Source organism: Medicago truncatula, chromosome 2, assembly GCF_003473485.1.
Source record: "Medicago truncatula cultivar Jemalong A17 chromosome 2, MtrunA17r5.0-ANR, whole genome shotgun sequence".
In the NCBI taxonomy this organism is placed as follows: Eukaryota; Viridiplantae; Streptophyta; class Magnoliopsida; order Fabales; family Fabaceae; genus Medicago; species Medicago truncatula.
Window position 1 is genome coordinate 51,503,000 of NC_053043.1, and position 25,568 is coordinate 51,528,567.

Sequence of the window (25,568 nt, forward strand, 5' to 3'; positions counted from 1 at the left end):
AAACAATGGCCGCCACCAATTTCTATTTACCTGATGAGTGTTGGGAATGTGTCTTGAAATTCCTCAACGACGGCAACAACAACCGTCGTTATTTGAAATCCCTATCTGTCGTCTCGAAGCAGTTCCTCTCCATCACTAACCATCTCCGATTGTCTCACTTTCTGTGAATCAACACTTCCTTTCCTCCCTCGCCTCCTCCAAAGATTCACCAATCTCACCTCCCTCAACTTTAAATGCTCCTCTGGAAGTAACATCAACAAGCTCAACAAGCATTTTCGTCAAATCTCTCAGTTACCATTGAAAATCTCGTCACTCTATCTCTCCGACCAAAGCACCATTCCCGCGAATGGGTTGCAAGCTTTCTCCCAAACTATTAGAAATTTGACCTCTCTCATTTGTTACAACATGATATTTATTGGTATCCCTCACTTGTTGCTCATCGCTGATTGCTTCCCCGATTTGCAAGTGCTTGATTTGAATAATTTATACGGCATAACTGGAGAAGGAATGTGTCATGTTTTAAGGAGATGTTGTAACATTAGGCATTTAAACTTAGTTTGCTGTTCAAGACTGGAATTACGTGGAATAAACTTTGAAGTTCCAAAACTTGAGGTGTTGAATTTGTCAGAGACAATGGTTGATGATGAAACACTCCATGTGATCTCAAAGAGTTGTCGTGGGCTTTTGCAACTATTATTGAAAAAATGTTATCATGTCACAGATAAGGGAGTGAAACATGTGGTAGAAAATTGCACACAACTTACAGAGATCAATTTGAGGCACTGCTTTCAAGTGCATGCTAATGTTATTGTCTCGATGGTATTTTCAAGGCCATCGTTGAAAAAGATAAATGTTCCAGTTCTTTATCATATCAGTCAACAAGAGCGGGAACTCTTGTCGCGTCAAGGATGCCTTGTTTGCTAGCATTCTGAAACTGCTCTACTTAAGTTTGAACTTTGAAGTGTAAGATGTTTTTTGTTTTCGAATTTACTTCTTTTAGAATACTTCTTGTTGTAACACACTTTTCTCTGCTGTTACTTTTCTGAATATATAAAATCAATAGAATCTCTACAGAGCATCTTTAACTACCTGCTTAAGCATTTTTCATTCATAAGATTAAATCTACCAACAAAGATGAATTTTGTAAGTAGTACATGTTGCACTGTTTCTAATGCATTTTTTATGGTCTATTGGTTTTGGTGAGGACTTTCTTGGTTTAATTTCCATGGCCAGTTTCCTCACCCTGTTTCCTTATCTCCTAATCTTTGTCAACTAACTCTCTCCAACCAAAGTTCGGTGGTGTCCGGAATAGAGAAAAAAGGATTTATTTGTGATCAACTGATTATTGGAAAGACCAATCTTGCTTTGAATTTCAACTGCCGATGCAAAATGACGATCATATTCAATTCAAATGATTTGAATTTTAGAAGGGTTTGCCATGCTATAGTTCAAATGATGGTTCATTAGAGAATGTTTTCTCTTTTGTATATTGATTGTGTTTTAAATGTCTTGCCTTTTCACTCTGCAGGTATATGTTTCCCAAATCCTAGCTTCAGTACCATCCACAAACAATGCTTTTTGACCACAAGATTCATGTTACAATACTGCTCATTCATTATCAAGTGAAGAAGTTGCAGAAACTTGCTTGGATGACCAAAAATGAATTTATTGAACGGTTCCTTTGATTCTTTATCATTGTGTATTTTGTCATTTGAACTCAAATATATTTGTGCTTTGATTCTTCATCATTACATATAATTAAATGAATAGATATTTTACTCAAGTTCTCATATTTGTGCTATTCGATCGGTACATGATTTCAGACTCTGCTAAGACAGATAGCAGAAATACTAAATACTTTGTCAAAATGATAGACAATTTGTATCACCAAGTATGAAGAAATACTATTTGACATTGATGCCCAACTTTATTTGCACCTTTACTTCGATCCTACTTTTTAATATTTTTTCAAATCGAAACTTTAAAACTGCTTTTTGGCAAAAGGAAACTTAATATTTGTATGTTATCGCTTGCTTAAATTCTTTTAAAGAGTAGCTAAGAATCAAACAAAGCACTTCAATAGACCAAAAATGGCGGTTGAGTCTAACGAAAGATATTAATCTATCTATCAACAACGCGGTTTGAAGTTAGTAGAACTTTGCATGTTGTGCTTGAAATAAGACATGTGGAGAATATGGTCTGGTTTGGTATCCATGAAAAATGAAGGAATGGATATATGATTCATACAGTGTCGAATAACTTTAAAATGTGACTAGGGAAATGCAGTAATCAAAACCTTGGGATTTCTATATATACTAAATTAAATGGAATTGATACTATTCCCAAAAGATTTCTATATATATCATCAACAAGTAAGTTACTCCATTCTATGTATTAGGATGCTAGCAAAATTAAAAACTCATCAAAGTACTAAAACTAAGACTGTCGATTGAATATTCACATAAACTCACCACTAACTGTCAAGGCATCACATAAGAAAATATCTATCAGTCCAATAAGAGTCATAGCAAAGCTCCACTGGTGTTGGTTTTGACATAGAAGATGTAGCAGCAACTTCTGTAGAGGTTACATCAGAAGTATCATAAGCTGCCTTCCCTGTCCTGCGACGCTGTGAAGTTGATATATCATAAGTAGTATCATGAGCTTCCTTCCGTTTCCTGCCATGCTGTAAAATGGAATTATCACCAGCCTTCTTTCTTGGCAAAAGTTTCTTCTTTTTTCCGGTCTGCTTCGTATTCCAAGCGATGTGTTCGGACTTCTGTGAAAATCCGTCATAGGTTTTCATCAAAAGTTAGCCATTAATTTGATCATCGCACTGGTGTTTCTCCCTTTCAGGTAGAATTTCCATATCATTCTCAAACAACCGATCAAGCATTGCAAACTCAGGCAGTTGAGAACAGCCTTTTGAGCGATAGAAGGCCGACAATTGGGCACGAGCACTTACAAACTCGAGTCTATCAAATTCAGTAAGTTAGGACTGAGCTAATGATTTAACAAAATTGACAAGTTCCGTCGGTTCAAAAGATGTCGCATCATTAGCATTTAACTTAGGAAGCGCTTGTCCGGGCATACAAGGACAAGACAGGCCAAACTCAACGTGCCTGGAGGCCTCTTCTAAAGCACAATCAACAGCATGGCGGAAATGTTTCAAATCGCTCTGTTTCTCCATTTGGGAGAAATGTTTATGAAATGGCTTTATCATTGACACATCATTCCAAGCAAATGTTTGATCACCAAAATATGCTATCAGGTAACAGTTTCCCTTACAGTGCCTCTTCGCCTTCACTGATGCAACTGAGGGAACATATATCTGACCAGGCCACCAAGAATGTCCCCTAACCTTTCCCCAGACTAAATCAGATACACGGTAATTAACATCGGAAAACATTGATTCCCTAGGCACCCTATCCTCTTGTGTGTTTTTGTTTGAATTAAGATCAAAACCTCGACAATCATATTGAATATTATTCGGAATACCTGCTCCAGAAATACTGATGTTTGTGGTTTGGTCTTGAATCACATTTAGTTGTGCATCTGACAGAAAGCTTGACTGTTTCAAAGACTCTTCTGCTTTGACATCAATGCCTTCCGCATATCGAATTCCATCCTGTAATCGGTAGGTTGCAACATCTGAGACACGAGAATCTTCAGAATCATCTTTAGTAACAACAAAACTATCAGCAGCTTTTAAAACACCGTCATCCTCCACAACTGCACTAAAATTTGCCAAAGCAACATCGTTCTCGTGCTTGTGCTCAGTCACATCATCTTCAACTCCTTGAACCTCATTACTCAATGCAACTTTCCCTACATTCTGACACGCCTGTTCAATCACACTTTTCTCATCTTCAATCTTCATCAACCCACATGAAAATTTCCCTACTTTCCCACCACACCCTCCATCATAAACATCAAACATTCTTGAACAACTGGTTCTTCCAACATCACAGATTAGGATTTCAGAACAAGAGAGACCAACGTTAACATTAGACCTTATTATAGAGTTGAACCCCAAAACCTCATTCTCATGATGATCAAATAAATCAGCATTTGAATTCACAGCCATTAAAACAGAAAACCACCTATAACACAAAACACAAACAAACATGTGCATGCATTCATGCATTCATATTTGAACTGTATAAATTATAAAACCTTTATAATAATAAAACAGATAATATGAAGGATGAGAAATTCTAACCTGTTTTTGAAACAAAGATAGAGACTTTGTTGTTTGTTTGAGTTGAGTTGGGTTGTTTGAAGAATGGTTACTTCTTTTGTTGTTGAGAAAATCTTGGTTCGTTCTTTCTTTGAATACAAATCTTGGTGCTTTCTTGGTATCAAGTCATATTAATTTGTTTTATCAGAACTTGTCTCTATATTTGATTCAGAATTAGTAATTCATTATTATTTATAAATAAATTATGGGTTAAATATATTTTTTCTCCCCATAAATATTCAAACTTTTTCATTCTAGTCTCCTAAAATATTTCTTCGACTTTTAGTCTCTTAAAAATTTTTCGTCCACACTTTTGGTCCTTGGTTTGAAGTCCGATCATGTGTACAAAAGCTTATGCTACCTCTGAATTTGGTAATAAAAAGTCTTGCCAGCAACTACCACACTTTGAAGCTTAGCTCAGTTGATATGGACAATACATAAAAAAAAAAAATAGCCAATAAATTCACAAAAACAATAGACCAACAACGGGGATTGAAGCTTAGATAAATCATGCAACATATTCTATATGGAGGAAGCCTATAGGTACAACCAAAACAAATATATATTTAAGAATCGAACAAGGTGGTTTGAAGTTAGTAGCATTGTGAATGTGAAGGCATCACATCAAATAAGAAAATATCTATCAGTTCAATAAGAATCATAGCAAAGCTCCACTGGTTTTGGTGTTGACATAGAAGATGTAGCAGCAGCTTCTGTATATGTTACATCAGAAGTATCATAAGCTGCCTTCCCTTTCCTGCCATACTTTGAAGTTGATATATCAAACAGACTCAATCTTTCTGTTGATAGAGTTTGAATTACATAATCCAAATGTATTTTTTCTTGAATTCTTGGCACAAGAGGGGTGTATATGAGATGTTCGGATTATATTTGAAGTAGTTATTTTTTTGGATTTTATATTTATAATCCAAATTGGTGAAGAAAAAAAAACATTTTTCCAAAAAATAAGGGAAAAACTGTTTCTGAATTATTTAATCCGAAAACCTCAATGACATTTTCGGAATTCAGTAGGGCGCGTGAGAAGAGAGGAATGGTCGGAAAAGAAAGTCTAATATTTTTCTCCCCAACGAGGGCCCTTGCCCACACAATGCTTAACTTTGGTCTGTCCCGGTGCGACTAAAGAAAGAAATGAAAATATAATACTTAACCCAATTCCATTTGCATCCTAAATTTATTTGCTCTATTTTGTTCCACAAATCCAAACATATATGCAAGTTCTGAAGAGTCAATTAGAAGAATTAATGCGGAGAAAAAACAGGTATTTTTCACACATGTTCCCAATAATTAGAATCAGTCCATTATGATAAGCATCACATGAAAAATCAAAAGCTTGGCAAGTTCATCTAAGTGATGTCAAAAGACAGTTTCCTACTAATCTATTGTAAACTCTAGAAATTAACAAAATGATGATATTTATTTATCTATCTTGCTAATCTAATCTTATTGACATATATTTTTTCAGTCAAGATCTGCTGGACTACTTCTCTGAGGCAATTGCATGTTTACTATGTCTTCTCTTTGAAGAGAATAGATTGATCCATTTACTTGTTCATTTGTCATTTGCTGGCTTTCAGGTGCTGTTAGAGCCAAAAGATGTGTACCCTCTTTATTTTTGCGAAGCACAAGATATGCTATACCGGCCAAATATACTGCCATGCCTGAAAATCCTAATATCCCAAGAAACACCTTGGCCACAATTTCTATGTCACTATGAATAAGTAGCTTGATGAAACCATTCATTAAGTAGTATATATTAATAACCATAATAAGAGAACCGATTATCCAAGTAATGGCGGATATCTGCAATTGAGATAGAGTAAATACTATGTCAGACAATGTACAGAACAAAGGTCTTTTTCTTCCAAAATATTAGTCATAGAGGCGGGAATAAGATAAGCTATGTTTTGCAAGGCCCGAGTCTGACCTACTATCTGTCATTGTCATAGGCCCATTTCTGACCTTTTTGGAAGCATAAAAGTCTCTTTCGAAGTCTACTAACTAATTTTTTTTGTAAGAAAGAAGACAAATAAGTGCTTTAGCGAATTTGTGTTAAGAAAGAAAATATACCATGATAGAGTTAACATGTACCCCCATCTTGGTTTTGCTACTAGTGAACTTGAGGAGAGGTACCAAAGCAAAGGGAAGCTCAAATGATAGGATCATCTGATCAGCAGACAAAGAAGGGCTTTAGCAGAAATCAGTTATGTTGTAAACAAAAATGAATGCATACACAAAGAAAAGGGATTATAAAAATGATGCCATGTTGACAAATATTTTTGTTAAAGAACAAGTCGATGCTTATGTAACTTTATATAACCACGTGCACGGCCTCTACTTAATCCTTTTTGAACTCAGATGAAGCCAATAGTGCAGTTATGAGTAGTTGTGACCACAATGTAGCTCAGTTACAAATATATGAGAAATTATCGTGATATCGTAACAAGACAAATTAAACAACATATTGTTTGTAATAGACATATTGTCAAGTAAAAAAGCATTCGAAGATATTTTAGGACCAAAACAACTAGAGAAAAAACTATGGCAATGATATCTTACAGATGCAATTATTATGAGCTTCCCAGCCCCGGCAGAACCACCAATGACCGCAACAATCAAACTAGGAACTATGGCTAAGCAACGAGTTAGCATGTTCCGAATCCATGGTGTCAGTCGTAAATCAAGAAATCCCTAAAAGAAGGGAAAAAATTGTAGGGGAAGAATTAGAAACATCAAAAGGTTATCAATGCTTCAAAGTGGACACAAAAAATACGTTAAAAAAAAAAAATACATGAAATAGTCTACCTGCATGACATACTGCCCTGCATAAGTTCCTGTTATCGTAGAACTTTGACCTGATGCAAGCAAAGCAACTCCAAACAATTTCGAACTCCATTTCCCCAAGACATTCTGAGTAATGGCACATGTCAGAAATTATCATCTGAAATTTTATAATTACCTTACCAGTAATAATTGTATATAAAGTTTACTGATTAGGTAAATTGTAAATAAAGTTTACAATATACACAAGTAACAGGTTTCACATACTCTAAGTAGGAAGGAAGCTTTGTTGAGATCTAAATCCTGACAGCTCATTTGATCTTCTTCATTTATATTCGGAGAATTGCAAACGGCGCCACTTACAGAAATAACAGAAACATTTATGAGGAAAGCCACCATAAGAGCAAAGGCACTTTCTATCATGTAAAATCTACAAGCCTCCTGTCAAAGAAAATTGTTAAATATGACATTTGATACTGCTTTACCACAATTTACACACTTATGACATTACTACAATCACGGATAAATGTTGAAAGAGAAAAAGGATAAGTGTATATACAAAAGTTTAAATGATTACCTTGATTCCACGAACTGAACGTGGTATTTTCCTGGAAAGGACCAATGCCGAGTGCAGGAAAAGATTGTGGCTGAGGAAAGTACATATAGAATCATGGATGAGAATACATTTTAAGAGCAAAGGAAAAAAAAAATGGCAAAAGAAGAGATGAAGAACTAACGGCATAACCATAGCACCAAGGAGTGAAATTGCAAGACCAGTAGCACCACTCCCTTTTAGTTGCGGCACAAAAAGACCCTTTACAACTTCTTTAGCATCAGGCTTTGCATATCCAAGCTCAGCCCAAAAACACGCAGCAATTGTAAACACAAGAAAGGCAATCAAGAATTCAAGTTTCCTAACCTGATCAACAACAAAACAAAGATGGCTCATATTGCTCTTCATGACAAGAAAAAAACCTCTTCATAATATCAAACCATAGAATGAATACAGTAAACTACCCCATATTGCTGTAATGCTAAGAGCATCAATGTGCTGAGTCCGGTCAGTAGCACACCAATCCAAACAGGTACGTTGAAGAGCATATTTAACGCAAAGGCTGTACCGATCACTGCATATATGTACAATAAAATGAAATATAGAGATAAACAAAAGTGAAAGAGAATCCGAAAGAAAAATGGAAAAATATGGTTTGTGTTATTAAGGCTTTATAAAAATCTGGCCTCAAAATCCTAAGCACTAAATAAATCCCTATAAAATGTAGTGTGTTTATTGACTGTCAAAATAAATAAAAATTTGAAACATTTGAAAATGCTAAATTCATCTCAATACCTTCTGGGATGTCACAGGCCACTATGGCAATTTCAGCAATTACCCAAAGAATGAAGTTGGACACCCGCGAATATTCAGCCCTACAATGCTCTGCTAAGTGCTTTCCTGCAAGCAGCATATAGAACTGACTGAATCGGGAAATTTACCAGCCAAAACATGCATATCACATTTATTTAGCAAAAGTAAAACTGATTATCAGATAAAGTACCGGTAACCACTCCAAGATTGGCAGCCATCGATTGAATTACAAGAGCAGCACATGATGCCACCAATATGATCCATAGTAACTGAAAAAAAATGTGAAAAAGAGATGAAGTCTTGAGCATAGGTCATTCCTCGTGATCATAAGTACTATAATATACATCATATGTCATAACACCTCATATTTATATTGTGCCCCAGATTGTAGATCCGTCTCAACTGCAAGTGATTATAAGAATGCGATAAGCATATTATGTCAATTTATTATTTACTTTTATTAGAGTTGCTACAGAAGAAAATCATGAAAAGTGTGATCTTATCTTACAGTTTCCTGGATCTATGTATGCAATGGAAACAAGAAATCCAGGCCCCATGTATGCAAATAAATTTTTCCAGCTTGTCCTCTGCAAAATAGAAAACACACATAAATGAATGGTGGTTATCAAACAAACAACTCTTGAACCATTATTAAACTCTACTTAAAACAAAATGTTAGAATTGTACCAAATAAAATGTTTTGAAAGAGTTAAGCTTGAGAAATATAGTTTTCACAACAACTCAAGCGTAAATTTCAAAACCTCGACTGAACTCATTTACACTGAAACTCCTACAGTTTTTTTTTTCTTTTGAGGCACTGAGACTCCTAAATGACATGAGAATACAAGAAAAAAAGTTGCAACATTCCTTTGGAGGGGTTTCTTTCGAGATATATAACCACATTTCCAGAAATGATAGTCCAAAGAATACTGCATCCAAATATTGTATAATAGATTTAATTGATATCACCGTGTGTAAACATTTTTTACACTGTCAATCAATTATAATCGTTAGATCATCATAATCATTCATGTGTGTGGAAATGTTATTCAAATTGAAATGGTGTGAGAAAGCAAGTTTCCACTGTTATGTCCTGGGGAAGAGGAAGCTCATATGTGGAAATAGAAGCTAAATAAAACATGGGAATGTGTTCTGAGTTCTTACTCCTAGGAATTAAGAATATCTAGAAATATTGTTAGAATTATTTTTTCCCAACCTTATACCAAACAAGGGGAAGTAATCTTAAACAAAGGTAGCAAGGTAAAGCAAATGATTGTCAGTGTTCTACTCTAATCATTTTTAACATGGCTAACAAATAATTCAAATCTAGGCCTCTCGTTGAAATCCCCCAGGTGTCAACAATTCCTGTGTTGGGCCAGTCCGTCCATACAAAGCTCTGGACTCAGTTTGGGCCCTGTTAGTGGACGGTGGGATTTTGATCACAATAGCCAGTCTTTGGGCCAAATACTGAGTTTTCAAAAAAATAAATATTGAAAAACAAAAAAAACAAAAAAATTAAGGGATTGAATGACAATTAAGGCAAACTCACATCTGGGACAACAATTTGATCAGTATTTGTGGAGTCAATAAGCGGAGCATTGGAAAAGTTTCTGTTTCCGGTGCTGGAAATGAATTGTGGCTGCCCAGAATTAGAAGAACATGGGACAGCCATATTCTCTTGATATTCCTCTTTCTGCAGCAAAAAAAAAAAGAACAACAAATCTTTCAGTGAAGTAAAGTCAAACATGCAGATTTATATAAAAAAAAAATGTACTATTTCTAAGATTATGATGAATGAACAACATGCATGCTAAAATAAATTGAGTAGCTCGATTAGAAATAGTAATAAGAAGATGAAAATTGGTGAATTGAGTTGAGAATCATATTGACATGTAACAAATCTGAGGTAGAACATTACCAACCGTATCAATCAAAAACAAAAAAGAAAAAAGATGATGTAATTGAAATCACTGAAACTGAAAAGAAAAGAAAAGAAAGATTGCGTACCAAAGATGTAGGGTCAGAGAATAGATATTAATTAACCAAACAAAAACTGTTGATAAAAATAAGTGAACTCTCTCTTGTTTTGTCTTTTGTTGTTTGTTTGGGATTCTGAGTGTAACTGAAGTTGTACTTCCACTCTTATATACTAGTAGTGTTTTAGTCAGCAGTATCGTGTCGTTTACTGTTTTTTGTTGATTAAAAAAAGGGTTAATTAAGTTTTTAGTCCCTATAAATATTCACGGTTTTGTTTTTAGTCCCTACAAAATAAAATCACACTTTTTAGTCCCTGTGACATTTTCCTTAAGCATTTTAGGGACCAAAAATATTGATGGAAATTTTTGATAGGGACTAAAAATGCCGGCGGAAAATTTTATAGGGACTAAAAGCACTAACGAAAAATTTTGTACGGACTAAAAAGTGTGATTTATTTTTATAGGGACTAAAACCAAAACTGCAGATATTTATAGGGACCAAAAACTTAATTAACCCTTAAAAAAATGATATTGTTAACGAGCGTCTCGGGTAACTCTTTAAGAGTTTAAAAAATATATATATTTTATAAAAAAAATCAAATATTACAATTTTCAATGCATTGATTACACAAATTTTTATCTTTAAAAAAAATACACAATCTATTAAAAAAAAGTTATCATTTAAAAGTCTTAAAGAGTACCTGGGAGCATTCGTTAACATTTCCGATTAAAAAGAGGTAAAATAACACAATTTATTCTTTATGTTATACTTTAATTTTTTGTTTTTAATTTAATCTCTTATGTTATAAAATGTCAATATTATATCATCTTGTATGTGACTTTTTAATGAAATCTGGATTTTTATGCTTGGATGATGAAGATTTAGGTCTCTTTACGAGTATGAATAGTTTTTTATAAATTTTTTCTGAGTTTTTTTTTATAAAAAAAAAAATATAACATTTTATAACATAAATGATTAAATTGGAAAAATTAAATAAAGGACAAAAGTGTTATTTAAAATTAAATTAAGGGACTGTGTAATTTTTTTAAAAATATTTTAAAAATTAAAGTTTTTTAAAATAAAATAATTTATATAAAAGTTAAAATAAAAAAGGAAAAAGTATGCTAAAAAATCATATTCTCTTTTTTTTATCAAATATTCTCTTTTGTACATAATATAACTTCTTTTTGACTTTTTTTTAGTACCATTTTTTTTTTGTACAAAATAGAGATTAATTTTTTGATGGTGTACGAGCTTTGAACCTCGGATCTTACATATATTATACATTCTTTCTATCAACTGCGCTAAATTTAGGGAGGATAAATAGAGATTAATTTGATGGAGTGTAAATTTTTTTTACATGTTATTCAATTAAATATTATAAATAGATGTTTGTAGAAATACTTTATCAACTAAGCTTTTTATAAAGTAAGCTTAAAAGAGGGCATCGTTGAGTGATATAAAATTCTTATATAAGATTTTTTTTTTTTGTTGCCAATAGGTTTCTTTGATATTATATATATATATATATATATATATATTGATTTCATCCTATTAGGCATGGCAATGGAGCGGGGTGGAGACGGATTTTACATTCTCCGTCCCCATATCCAATTCTCATATATTTATCCGTTACCCTACCTATATCTAACGGGGATGAGAAATTGAATCTCATCCCCGTCCCCGATGGGTTTGGGTATCCCCACCCCATCCCCGTCCCCGCATTGAATAATTTTTTTAATAAAAATCAGAAGTTTTTTTGCATTCCTAAGAGCAACGTTGTAGTACATTATTCAACAATACGTTCACTTTAACATTTGTTAGACGGAATGATTTAGTTGATCCTTTAAATATCAATGGTAATTTTTATTAACATGACAATTATCAAACAAAATAACAAGACATATCAAAATAAAGTAATTTTTTACATTTGGGACGGGTTTAGGTATGGGTTCGGGGTGGGTACTTATATACCCATTAACCGTCTCATACCCGTGTTTTGAAATCGGGGAAAACTCATACTCATATCCACACCCAGTCAAAACGGGAAAAATCCATTAAATCTGATTTGGTTCAGACGACTAACCACAGATATGGATTTTGTTGTCATGCGGTACTCCCTACCCACTATCAAATCCCACTTACATTCTCGCATAAGGTCCACTGGTCAGATGAGATTGAATCCAATTATTCAATTTCTTCTTCACATATGTGTGAATTGGATCATGTTCCGTTAGTTACATAAAATAAGCCAATTTACATTTTTTTTTATTTAAGTCTTTTTAGAGGATTTAAGTAAGTTAATTAATTTTGAAATCATTATTTTATTAAGTTAATTAGTTTTGTAGTTAGGATGAAAGAGTTAAACATTAAAGTGATAAGAGATTAAGGGTGATCCTTCAAAAAAAAATAAAAATTAAGGGTGTGTTTGGATTGAGAGTTTAGGAGGGGAAAGGAAGGGAGGACTCACTTTTATTTTATAAATTACGAACAATGTAAAATGTTTTCTTAAAATAAATTAAGTGTTTTTGAAGTATTATATGATCATTTATCATATTGTTAATTCAATTTTCAAAAAATCATTTTATAATATCCGTAATTTAAAAAAGAAAAGTAAACCATCTCCTCCCTTCCCATCCTAAAACCTCCATCCAAACACACCCTAAAAGTTTGATCTATATTTGTGCTGGTTTGGGTGGCAAGACTGAAAATGATAAGCAAATAATTCTGTAATTCTCATGGCGATGCAAAAATAACATTATAAAAGAAGTGTGGTGATCATTATTTGTATATTAGTGCACAAAACTTAAGATTCAATTCTCCATGGTGTCTTGATATTTGGAATATGTTCTTCTTAATTTCTAAGATTTCATTCTCTATGGTGCTTTCATAATTTATTTTTTTCTATGTAGGTAATATGGTTGATGAGTTAAACGACATTGAAGGAGTTTGAAGAAGAAGGTCTCAGATTTTATCCTTGAAAATTAACATAACTACTAATATTAATTGGCCTATGGAAAAAAAAAATTGTTTTAGGTTGGTCAGAAGGTCAATCTCACGTTGACATGTACCCTAAGCTTGCACCACTTTAAGGCCCCGCGCTTGAAGGAACATGCAAACTTTAGTGCACCGCATCACATCCAAGCACGCCTCCGTGCGAGGATCACCCTGCATGTGTCCTCTAACCGCTCCCTAATCACACGCCGCAAAACTCGGAGACGGTTATCGTCACGAGGACCTATATAAGGGTGACTTTGCTTCACCCTCAAGGTATGATTCACTTTTCACAACACTTTCGACACATTCTTTCTTAGTTTCATTACTTACTTGAGCTTTGGAGTGTTAACGTGCCTGCAGACATCTTTCGTTCCACCGCGAAGACTCATCGCCACCATATCAAAGCATTTTCCATCACCGTTGCCTCTCATCCATCCTCAGTGGCTAGATGAAAAAGGTATCAAATAATATTTAAGATCTACTATTTTCTCTTATATTTCTCCATTTTTCACTCTTTCTCACTTTTTTTTTTCCTTTGCACTTTCTCTATACCAAACATAGCTTATATATTGGAACAAAAAAAAACATAGCTTCTATATATGTTCGTGTGTTTTTTTTTCTTTTTGTAAAAAGAAAAAAAATAATATACATGCAAAGGAAAATGCTTAAAAGCGCGACAATATTTGTCATCAAATTTACACAAACAAGTTTATAATTGTCGTTCAATTTTTTCTCTTAATTTTGATTTGCACAAAATGACAAATTATATCTTTGCTTGATATTATTTACCTCTAAACCATTTACTTCTGCATTATATAACCTATCAAGCTAGCTTAAAGTGTATATTATTTACTATTTACATGTAAACCATTTTTTAATATTATACGGCTAGCTTGAAATATATTTTCATTTTCTCTAAGCTATGTTTGGTATAGAGAAAGTGCAAAGAAGAAGAAAAAGAGAAAGACTAAAAAAAAAAATCAGTTTGATTTATATAATCAATGAGAAAAAGTTAACTCTTGATTTCCATTTAAGATAAAACTCATGTATGAGTTTTTTTTTTTTTTTTTCTTTCTGAAAGATTGGCATATACTTATGTGTAATTAGTATAATACTATTTTTTAATTGAAAGAATAATTTTCTCAAAATAATACAGATGTGTTATCATATTTGATGTGGAATGAATTTATTTTTTTTGAGAGGAATGTGGAATGAATAAATACTTATAGACATGTATGAAAAATTCTCTCTCAAAAAAAATATGAATATGAAAAATGTACTATATATTATTTGTATATGGGAAGTATAATGTTATTTAAACATCAATTTAGTTGACAAACATATTTTTACAAAGAAAAGTATGTGTTGGTACAAAAATCAAAGCAATAGAGAGAGTAAAAATATAACGTGAGTATGAGATAAAAAGTTGTCACAAAAATTGTTAGAAAATGGATGTACAAATATCATTTTTCGTATGGGAAAGGATAAATTAGAGAAATTAGGACCACACAAGGTGGGGTGAGGTAGAAAATAGGAGAACCATTTCGTTGCAAAAAAAAGCATGCGTGGGCATGTTGCCACCTAAGATTAAAAAAGCTAAATGTTGGGACCTATAATTTAAAGGACATTGTTCCAGAATCTAGTTGACCACATGTTCTACTTCTTCTAGGTTGAAATGCAATGCCGTAAGGAATGAAAATAAGACAAAAAAAGAGTATCACGCTGCGGTGTGTGTCACTGACTAGGTTTCTGAGCGGGTCCTACCCTACACATGTTTGTTACTCCCTCCCTTCTCTAGGTATATATGTTTTGTTTAAATAAACTTTTATCTCCATAAATATGTCCAATTTTATTTTTAATTTATTTAAAAAAATCAATACATTTTGTTTTTCAAGTTTTTTTTAATGAATTTTGGATTTTGGTTTTAAGTAAACTCACATTTAACTAGCTTAAAACATTTTGAATTATTTTTAACAGTTATGTTTACTATATTATAAAAAATTGTCTCTGGTCAATACTCGTGAACATAATTCAAGTGTCAAAGACAATGCATTGTTAATAGCAGGGGACAAAGTTTATACCTCGAACGTCCTACATATTCACCTTAAAAATTGAATTTTAGCCAATTAGTTACTTGACCAAAAGACAGAATTATATCTGGTAAAACTTTAAATTTTTTGACAATGGATAAATTAATGAATTTTTATGATTTTAGCGCATAAAAATTCATATTTAATTCATATATTGTTATAATATTACAAACATCACAGTAAATATTCATTAGAAAAAGTTAAGAGTATGCATGAGTTTGATTAAAAATATAGACCAAATGTCGTGATGAAGAATATTTGAAAAACCAAAGCTTGTTGGAAATTGTTAGAAAGACTAAAACAAAATTCAAGATAATTATAAGGACTAAAAACTTATTTAACCCTATATTAAAAAAAAGTTAGAAAAATTAATATATCCATTTTATAGATATATCTTTCTAAATACTATTTATATATTAATGTGTCTAATTTTAAATTTTAGTCTTTCAAGATAAATTCTTCATGCATATAATTAGAGATGGAATATTAGATCTTGTAAAAGGACAACTCTATTCCAACTCAATGAACGGTTCCTATCCGATAACTTTATTGGGCTCAAATTCACATTCTAAATTGCAGCACCGCAAATTCTTTGATGGTTGCTCAATACACATCTTAAAATTGTTCATTTTGCTAAAAAAGGTTAAATTTAGAGTTATAATCCAATCAATTTTTACACTCTAAAATAGTCGATCATGAGTTACAACCGATTAGAAGTGATATTGAGATGTCTATTAAGCAACTTTCAAGTTTTTTTATCTTTATTTTTTGTCACTGTACAAAATTTGTGGCCATGTAATAGAAGTGGGCATAACATGCATGGATATGGACCAATCTGTAATGGTCCATGGCTGTGGGCTAAAGACTGATCCATTTTTAGCAGATTCTTTGCTTTTGAACCAAAACCAAAGAAAATGTCAAGAGCCAAGAAATGAGTATTTCTTATCAAAATCTACAGTAAACCCCAAAAAATAAAAGGAGCGGCTAGTACAAGAGTTTAGAATTCAACAAACAAAAAACACCGGTGAAATACAGTACTTTATGAAGATATTTTTGTGAGAGTTTAGAGTTAAAGGAAAGAGGATAATTTTTTTGCAGAAAGTAAGGGTGGTAGCTGCAAGTAGGGTTGGAAATAGGTCAGGCCGTCTACAGGGGTCTATGGCCTGGTCTGTTTAAGCCTGGCCTGGCCTAGCCTGTTTATTAAAAATACTAGGCTTAGGCTTTTTAAAAAATCTATTTAAGTAAATAGGTCAAGTTTAGGCTATCAAAAAAGCCTATGAAGCTAATAGGCCGGCCTGTTTATGCATGTTAGGCTTCATAGTTGACTTTTTAAATAGGCTTTAAAGCTTTATAGTGAAATAGACTTTTAAGGCCTTATAGTAGTGATAGACAAGTCTTAAACTGAAATAGGCTTTGAGACCTATTAAGCATATTTAAAAAAGCCTATGAAGCTAATAGGCTGGCCTATTCCCAACCCTAGCTGCAAGCATTATGCCAACCAAGTCAGTAAAAGAGGAAGAAGAAAGCAAAACGAAATAAGGATGAGAAAACTTGTACGTTTACCATGTGAAGGTCGGCATTAGGGTTAACGATGAGTCTAGACAACTCGAATATAGTTCGGAACTAATTCGTTAAATTTGTTTCACGAATAAAATGAGTTGAATTTGAATTAAATTGAAACTTGAGTTCTATGATACAATCTGTTAGATTTAGATTATGTTCTATGATCAAAGCATATGCGTCATGAATTTTATAGAGTTAGCAAAATTTTAACCGCAAATTCACATGTGATATAATATATAAATAGTCATAAATCTAAATAAATGAGCCTCATCATTTTGTCAATAAAATCATAATTTGAAATAAGAGAGGTGAAACATAACATTCTAATAGTGTGCTAAATAAAATTAGGAGTTAAATAAAACAAGGGAAATGCTAACCGGTGCCCCCCAGGGCACTGGTTAAGGATAATAAAAAGGGAAATTATTATATGTTAATTATTGCATTGAAAATTGTTTAATTACCATAAATATATAAGTCAACAAAACTTCCTTTTATGGTAATAATTTCTTTTTTTTGTATGCTTAACCTTTGTCCCGGGGGCACCGGTTAGCATGACCCATAAAACAATGATAAATTTTAGTGACAACTGCGACCGTAGGTAGATATCCTTAAATATTTTTAAAATGGCATCCTTAAAATTACAGACGTATGTAAAGGTGAAAAACATGCAATGACAACCATTTAACAATTACAGACGAATTTACCTAGTGAAATTAACCCTATAATGACGAATTTTAGCTATTACTATAAGTCAAATTTCATATAAATTTCTTATAGTGATATAAGGAAAGTATGGATTGAGACCGCGCACGTGCCCGGACTCACCGGATGATAAAACCGTCCTTGGTTATGAGAGGAATTCTAATTTCTTAGTTGGATGATCTCTCAGTTTGAAGTTCTTTGCAATCTTCTTAGTAGTACTATACTATTTATTTAGATTTATATCTTTTTTTTCACAAACCCTAGTCATTTTTCATAATTAATGTACCAAACCTGAAGAATAATAAGCATTGAATGTTAGTACTACTAGTAAGATTACTGTCGGATACACACCAATGAGGGATTTAATCTATTCTTTCAATGATAATGACATTGGTATAGCATCTATATTTTAAGACATTGCCCTGGTGTCAAAAAGATAAAAATAAGACCATATTGGCTAGATTAAAAATAAACATAGTATTAAGGTATAATTCCCCAAATCTAACGACTTTAGTTAAAAAAAAAAAATTCTTACAATTTTATTTTAAATTTTCGTTTTCAACTTAAACACTTAAAATTTCAAAATTGGCTTGTGGGAAAGAAAAAAAAAAAACAATCCTTATTAAGAAGAAAAGGTGAAACTTCATTAAGAAAATTCATAGCATATGAAATTAAATATTTTAAAAAGGGAGTTACTACACATATATATATATATATGGTGGCTACTGGGTAGACTATTTCTTTTTCCCTTTTATTTATCACCTCTCACTTTTATCTCCAAGTTCGCTATTTTTGATGTCTTAACAACCCCCGCTATATTAATCGTATTGGTACTCCATTCCATCACTATTATAAATAAAAAAGAAACACTTTTAGGTTCATAGAATATTGATAGATCTGATATACATCAGTTATTCGATGAAAATAAAATCTGATTTTTACTTAAAATAGTGATCAAATGTTAAAAAAAAAAGTATATGTTGATTCATGAATTGTTATTAATATAGCGTTTGAAATTCAATTTTTTACGGTCAAAGATGACACACACTCACACAACCAGCACATCATCGACAATTGTTTGATTGAGAGCAGATGATCTAGATTACAATCTAGTACATTTTTTATTTGAATAAAAATAGAAAAATGTTAATTATTGTCCCTGATACAATAGTTAATGAAACAAGTAAAGTAAGAATTATTTGAAAATTGTGCAATCAAATACTTAAAAGTATAGAAAATGTTATTTTCAATACTAAACTTACGTTTTTTGTTTCATTAACTAATGCCTTGAGGATACTAGTTAGTTGTTTTAAATGAGTATTACAATACCATCTTTAACTTGAATTCAGATTTTTCTCAAAGATGATATTGTAGTAATCATTTTCCTACCATCATTAAACTTTGGGGTTCTTAATTTTTTTTTCGCTTTTGCATTGTTTTTCGACCCACCAAAGATGAGCGATTAATCCGGCTCGTGCGTAGAGGCATGCGCACTGGCCAAGCGTTGTTCCCTCTGGGAATCGAACCCGGTATTCCCCGGATAAATTTTTGAAAGGAGCTCCTTGCCACTGGAGCCCAAACAACTTGATTTTGGGGTTCTTTATTTTGGATCAACGCATGGCATAGTTTTTCCCATAGTACCATTAAACTTGAAATGGTGGATTTATAACTATTTTATGCCGTTCTGAGGTGCTTTGTAGTTGCAATAAAATGAAAGCAAAACGGAATTAATTAAAATTACACAGTAAGTGGAGTCAACTGTGTTATTAAAACAACTCATTTACCTATAAAATTAAATGGTTGATGTACCGGTACACTCAAATATGTTGGGTGTACCGTAGAATTTACCTTGGTACGTGACTTTGTGTTATTATAGTATCATTAGATTTAACTCAAATTATTGGTTGCCTTTATTCATGTCTTTTGTTCATTAAATATAGTGAGAATAATGGGACAACCATAAAGTCTAGTAGAAATGGTAAAATACAAGTTTGTTACAAAAGGATGGTTCAAGAATTATTTTATGGTGATTAGGAAAGGTTGTACGAGCTCTTCATTATCATCTCTTGAGCACATATATAATCAATAAATAGTTACCATAATTTCTGGGTTTGTTCTGAACAAAGCAACGCAAACATTGTTGCAAGGTCTTATTAACAATCTTCGTTCGATATACTATAATAAGTCATTAATTAATAAATGTATCTTTGTAAGTAATGGGATATGGTGGTTTGTTGGTCTAGGCAGGGGTAGAATTTGAGGTTCAGAAAACTTGTGAGAAGGTGGAGATGAATGTGTCAATTTCTTGGGGGTGAAGGTTCATAGGTGGAGATGAATGTGTCATATTCCTACGTAGTTGTAGGAATATGTCAGCTGCATTTGTGCAAAGCATATTGTTCTTTAAGCTTTCAAAATAGCTTTCAGACACCCGAAATTGATCATTTTATCTTCAACGGTAGTTAACTATCGTTCGCTTAGTAAGATACAATACAATGGTGTCACAAAATGATATATATTACTCTTCTTTAATTGATAATATTGTTTTATTTTTTTATTGCATTAAGCTTGCCATAAACTAAACTAGTAACATTATTTGAAAGGAGTAAGAAGAACTTGGCAATTCCACAATCAGCCATTTTTAGCTATTTGAATGGTGGAAAGATTCCCATTCTTATTGATTACTCTGTCCCTTTTTTTCTTCATTTCTTTTCAACATGTTGAACTTCAGAACAAAAGGATACATTCCTAAATGCGTTAGTTTGACAGCAACCAGTCGTTCTAGTTTTTTGTTTTATTTTTTACACCACAGATTCTTAAATTGTATTCATCCACTCATGCAAAACAACTATCCTTGTCTTTGATCATTTAAGTTTTGGAAATATGTATTGAAAATAATAATAAATTTAAACATACATAAAATCAGCTATCTTCAATTTATTTAGGAAAAATAGATTTTATTTAGTGGAGGCTTTTGATTTATGATAAGGGTACCAAAAAAATTATACTTAATTTACTTTTAGTGTCCTAAAATAAGTATTACAGTAGAAAATTTAGAAATGTCCTAAGCATGTCACTTTCAAGTTTCAACTAGACTTTAAATCACCTTATCGTTTGAAATAACATAAAATTATTGATGTTCTATACTAATTTATTAGGTGATAAGCATATCAAGTGAGGTTGAAAATTGAGGAGAGATGCGTAATATTGTATACCATTGGCCCCCCAAGCAAGTTGACAAGTTGATTTTAAATCATGATTGATTATTCATTTTAAAACATATGATTATTTGGGGTGTGCAACATACGTCAATTGGAGCCTCATCATTTGAGGAAAAATGTGTATGATCTGAGTCAGCTTATGTTATCTTCTGGATTGAGGAGGACCCATATGATATTTACAACCATATAATAATAATAATAGTAGTTGCATTAATAAAATAGGACATGCATACAGCTCATTGGTAACGACTGTGGGAGTCATAATTCTATGTTGTCCTACACGCACTTTATCACCCAAGAAGAGAAATGGAAAATATCATTGTCTCCCCACCACCTAGCTAGTACTATGATTACCATTTTATAACCACATAACATAACAATGTGTGTGTAACCACATGACATGAGTATAAATTACAATATGGATGTGTGTTGTTTGCGAATTGAGAAGAGAAAATAATATAGAAGTCGAAAACTATGTATATACGGTGTTGATGTTGAATTTTGTGTCCGAGTAGCATTTTTGAGCATAAAAGCTCAATGCTATCAACAAGTGAGTCATAATTCTGTTGTCCACAACACACTTTTATCACCTAAAAGGGAAAGTTAAAAACTCATTGTCTCCCCTCTGCCTAGTACTATTATGATTGGCACTTTGTAACCACACACACAACATAAGTTGGATGGGATAAAGTAAAAATGAACAACTAAAAACAGCACCAATTAAGTTTACTTTCTCAACTTTGATATAACTGCAAAAAAGGGGTATTCAAGTTTTGCTACTAACTCATGGCGTGTCTTTTGTCTCCTTCTCCCTTGCAATCCAATCCAGACGTAACTGATCATTCCCCTTGAGTACACAATCATCATCTAGAAACCATGTTTTAATCAAATCTACAAAGAGCAATTTTAATGAAAACAGCAAAGTACCTAATTGGTATGCTATTCTTTTCATCCCATTGGCTTAACCTTGGTCAAATTATCTACTTTTTCACTTATCCAAATCATGTTTTAAATACCAATTTCCTTGTAATCGTATGTTTGGTATCACAATGAGTATGTTAGAATTACGTTGATCCGCCGTAATTTTGTAGAAGCTGCAAAATGTAGTTTTATGAAAATCACAATGGATCGCCATGATTCTGACATACCTACCGTGAAGTCAAACATAAGCTAAATAAACATACAATTTGATATTTGAAACATGAGTGGGACAGCAAGAGAGTGTCATGAGCAACAACATGCTAACAACCAAGCACATATGGGACATCGACACCACATTTTCACCTAAAATTTAAAAATATCAGGTATGGATCATATTTCTTGTATACCCTACATTTAACTTGATGCTTGTTTGGTATCACGGTGAATTGACCAAAGTTACACTTTGTAGCTTCAATAAAATTATGGTGGCACTGTCATTTTCTCTAAGTCACCGTAATAACAATCATGCACTCAGAGAGATAAAAGGCTCACACTTTAACCTCAACACATATATAACTACAAGACAGTACATTGAGGTGAAATCACTGCCTAATACACACCAACTGCAAGTTGATGCATCAAAGAAATTAACTGGTATGGGGTATACCCACTACAAGTTGTTGCATATATAGGCAAATTCATTGATTAAGCATATGCATATCTAGTATCTACCACAAGTTGACAAATCCAAGCAAAATCATTTATACAGTTCATACCACGATTACAAGTCGCCACTTCTAGAGAAAGAATCAACCCAACACATACTAGTACTGTCCTAGAAAACATCTTCAATCTGGTGCGTTGTACATATCGATCACAACCAATAATGATATCATTTCCCTAAATCCAAACATGATATCAAATGCAAATGAATCATCATAATAACAAAACAAAACTACTGTAATAAAAAACAAAAACAAGCAAATAATCCATAATTCACAAACTCAAATTGAAATTGAAATATCACACAGTTATCAATCTGGTAATACAATCTAAATGAATAATACTAATGGAAACAGCTACGCTGTGTCTGTGATATTTCTAGCATGTAAAAATGAAAATTAATGATATGAATACAAAGAAGATAAAGCAGCATTAGTATTGAGTATCACCCTGCCAGCTCCACACAATGTCTTTGAGAGAAGGTCTAACTTCATCTTCACAGAACTTTACATACTCAAGTGTGTCTCCAGCTGACTTAGAAAACTCTACCACTGCCACCTCCGGTGCGACCTCAAACACCTCCACCGTCATACCCAATTTCCCCTTCCTCCCCTCTGTTGTCCCCTGCATTCTCACCATGAAATCCTTCTTCCCCGTTACCCTCAAATTAAGCTTCTTCGCCACATTCTCCAGCTTCCCCACCACCGCAGAAGCAGACAACTTGGATATAAACATCGAAGGCGATCTCTTCCTCGTCTCAAACAAATTCCTTAGATCAAATCCATGTGATAAAGATGAAATTATCTCAAATGCATTGTAGGATGGTCTACGAGAATGTTTTGTTCCAGTTACACCCACAACCTCAACAGAATTTCCATCACCATTCCCTTCATCATCTCCACTGAAATCAATGTTATCATCCACAGCAGATTCTTTCATTGAAAAAGCAATAGGTCTCATAAATCCAATTTGAAACCAAGGATCTTTCATAATATCAGGAATTGAAAACCTCTTTTCAGGATCAACAACAAGCAAATTAGAAATCAATTTCTTAGCACCCGGTGAAATCCATTCTGGTAAAACATAATCAGCTTTAAAAGATTTGCTATAAATCCTCATAACATTCTCACCTTGAAAGGGCAAATATCCACAAAGCAAAGCAAAAAGAATAACACCACAAGACCAAATATCAGCTTTTGATCCATCATAACCAATCTTCTTCAAAACTTCAGGTGCAACATAAGCAGGAGTCCCACAAGGTGTGAGAAGCATTCCATCGGATCTACGTTGATCAGGTAATGCTGATAAACCAAAATCAGATACCTTAAGATCTTCATTTTCATCCAAAAGAAGATTCTCGGGTTTAAGATCACGGTGTGTAACTCCCCGACTATGACAGAAATCTACAGCACTGATCAATTGTTGAAAATACTTTCTGGCAATATTTTCTTCCATTTTACCTTTGGCGACTTTGGCGAAAAGTTCACCTCCTTTGACGTATTCAACAACCATGAAGACTTTAGCCTTGTTAGCCATTACTTCTTTAAGCTCAACAATATGTGGATGACGAACGAGACGCATCACGGAAACTTCACGTTTGATTTGTTTCATCAGCCTCTCTTTCTTGAGCTTTTCTTTTTTGATAACTTTGATAGCCACGTTTTCGTTTGTGGCTATGTTTCTTCCATGATACACTTTTGCGAAATTTCCTTGCCCTAGAGTTTTACCTATCTCGTATTTGTTGAACAGAATGTTTCTTTTCCTATGTTGTTCCATTGGAAGGGGTTGGATCGATCGATCTAAGGTTGGTTAATGAATGAATTGATATATAGATATTTGTCTGTCTGTCTGTCTGTCAATTACAGCTAAGGTAATGGAATTGTTTGACATGAGAAGCACCAAGGATGTTGAGCTTCATTGTTTTAATGAAGATGGTGTCAAAAGGACACACAACGTTTTGTAGAAAGCAACTAGAAGGGTTGAAAATCTTCATTGGTGCGGTGCATGTAAAAGGCAGGAAGAAGGGTTTGGTTTTGGGTTTGAGGTGAAGAAGGGTTGAAAGGAATGGGTTGAGATTTATATGGTTTGATTATGGAGCTGAGCAAATTTAGGGGTGTGAAAAATAAGGATAAAAATAGGGTTTAGGACACACGGTTTTATGATGGCTATGGGCTGTGGCTGGCTATGACCAAGCATTGGATTTGTTTGAGAAAAAGCAGAAGAGATAAGGCTAAAATATCTGTGAAATTACTAAAATAAGCCAAATTTGGTCTATTTTTCCGCTGAACAAGTGGAGTTATGTGGGTCCTTAACCTCTTTTTTATTCAACGTTTTTCTGGTTGAGCTATTTGCCTTTGTTTTTCTTTTCTATAATCCAAATCTAAGACTACTACTTCCTTCCTTCCTTCCTTTCACACACAAAAATAATCTAATTTCTTCTTGTCTAGCAACAAATAGGACCACTACCTTCTTTCATATTTAATTCATCATTATGATGGCGGTTTCCTTTCTTTTCTTTTCTTTTCTTTTTTAAAATAATTTTTATTTACTACTACTTCATAAGGGATGTCAAGACAAGACTAATCCCAAAAGTAATTGAGATTCATTCACCTCTTCTAACAATTTTTCCTTTGATTTTTCTAGTTTAGTGATTACTTTTTTCTATTTTTATATTAATTATTAAATTTTCAATATTTGTATGATGTTATTTAGTAAGTATAATAAATCTCCAGTCAAAATCAATAAATTTTAAAAGATATTTTTTGACTAAATAAATCTATTTTTGCTGAGTAATGAATGGAAGTTGTAAAAGGTGAAGCAAGAGAGAGAGAGAGATAAGGTTAATGATTGGAGAGGAGAGGGTGACGTGGAAGTGAGTCAAATACAGCTAAGTGTGTGGTTTATGTGAGTTTTGTTTGGATCTTCATGATGATCTTAACCTAACCTAACACCGTTTCTTTCTCTAATATACT

The 25,568-nt window shown here is 33.0% G+C and overlaps 3 protein-coding genes across 5 annotated transcripts; all 3 read right to left on the reverse strand.

Annotated features, from left to right (window-relative positions):
- Nucleotides 1-2,992: 2,992 nt before the first annotated feature.
- Nucleotides 2,993-4,087, reverse strand: LOC25487975 (uncharacterized). The gene has a single exon (XM_024777199.2). The coding sequence runs from the start codon at nt 4,085-4,087 to the stop codon at nt 2,993-2,995; it is 1,095 nt and encodes a 364-aa protein (XP_024632967.1).
- Nucleotides 4,088-5,499: 1,412 nt separating this feature from the next.
- Nucleotides 5,500-10,520, reverse strand: LOC25487976 (metal transporter Nramp6). Of its 3 annotated transcripts, none has more exons than XM_013610144.3 (14): nt 10,413-10,520; nt 9,955-10,098; nt 8,914-8,992; nt 8,767-8,807; nt 8,596-8,674; nt 8,388-8,492; nt 8,057-8,166; nt 7,777-7,958; nt 7,617-7,686; nt 7,307-7,480; nt 7,064-7,168; nt 6,818-6,949; nt 6,329-6,424; nt 5,500-6,061 (listed from the first exon to the last, which is right to left on the reverse strand). In XM_013610144.3, the coding sequence occupies exons 2-14, from the start codon at nt 10,075-10,077 to the stop codon at nt 5,720-5,722; spliced, it is 1,638 nt and encodes a 545-aa protein (XP_013465598.1). In that variant the 5' UTR covers nt 10,078-10,098; nt 10,413-10,520; the 3' UTR covers nt 5,500-5,719. The 3 variants fall into 3 exon arrangements, with proteins under 3 accessions (XP_013465598.1, XP_024631632.1, XP_024631633.1); XM_024775864.2 differs by lacking the exon at nt 10,413-10,520 and adding an exon at nt 10,324-10,383; XM_024775865.2 differs by lacking the exon at nt 10,413-10,520 and adding an exon at nt 10,328-10,366.
- A 12,289-nt stretch (nt 10,521-22,809) lies between these two features.
- Nucleotides 22,810-24,764, reverse strand: LOC25487978 (CBL-interacting serine/threonine-protein kinase 5). Its single transcript, XM_024777272.2, has one exon. It carries the CDS (start codon nt 24,370-24,372, stop codon nt 23,029-23,031), a length of 1,344 nt encoding a protein of 447 aa, XP_024633040.1. The 5' UTR covers nt 24,373-24,764; the 3' UTR covers nt 22,810-23,028.
- Nucleotides 24,765-25,568: the final 804 nt, after the last annotated feature.

What these genes read in the sequence shown, in the direction of transcription:
- LOC25487975 (XM_024777199.2), bottom strand. Translation starts at nt 4,087, where the DNA reads ATGGCTGTGAATTCAAATGCTGATTTATTTGATCATCATGAGAATGAG.
- LOC25487978 (XM_024777272.2), bottom strand. Translation starts at nt 24,372, where the DNA reads ATGGAACAACATAGGAAAAGAAACATTCTGTTCAACAAATACGAGATA.
- LOC25487976 (XM_013610144.3), bottom strand. Translation starts at nt 10,077, where the DNA reads ATGGCTGTCCCATGTTCTTCTAATTCTGGGCAGCCACAATTCATTTCC. An exon ending in GGCCTGTGACATCCCAGAAG is followed by an intron (nt 8,167 to 8,387) that starts GTATTGAGATGA and finishes ACATATATGCAG; the next exon opens with TGATCGGTACAGCCTTTGCG. An exon ending in TACATGTTAACTCTATCATG is followed by an intron (nt 6,062 to 6,328) that starts GTATATTTTCTT and finishes TCTCAATTGCAG; the next exon opens with ATATCCGCCATTACTTGGAT.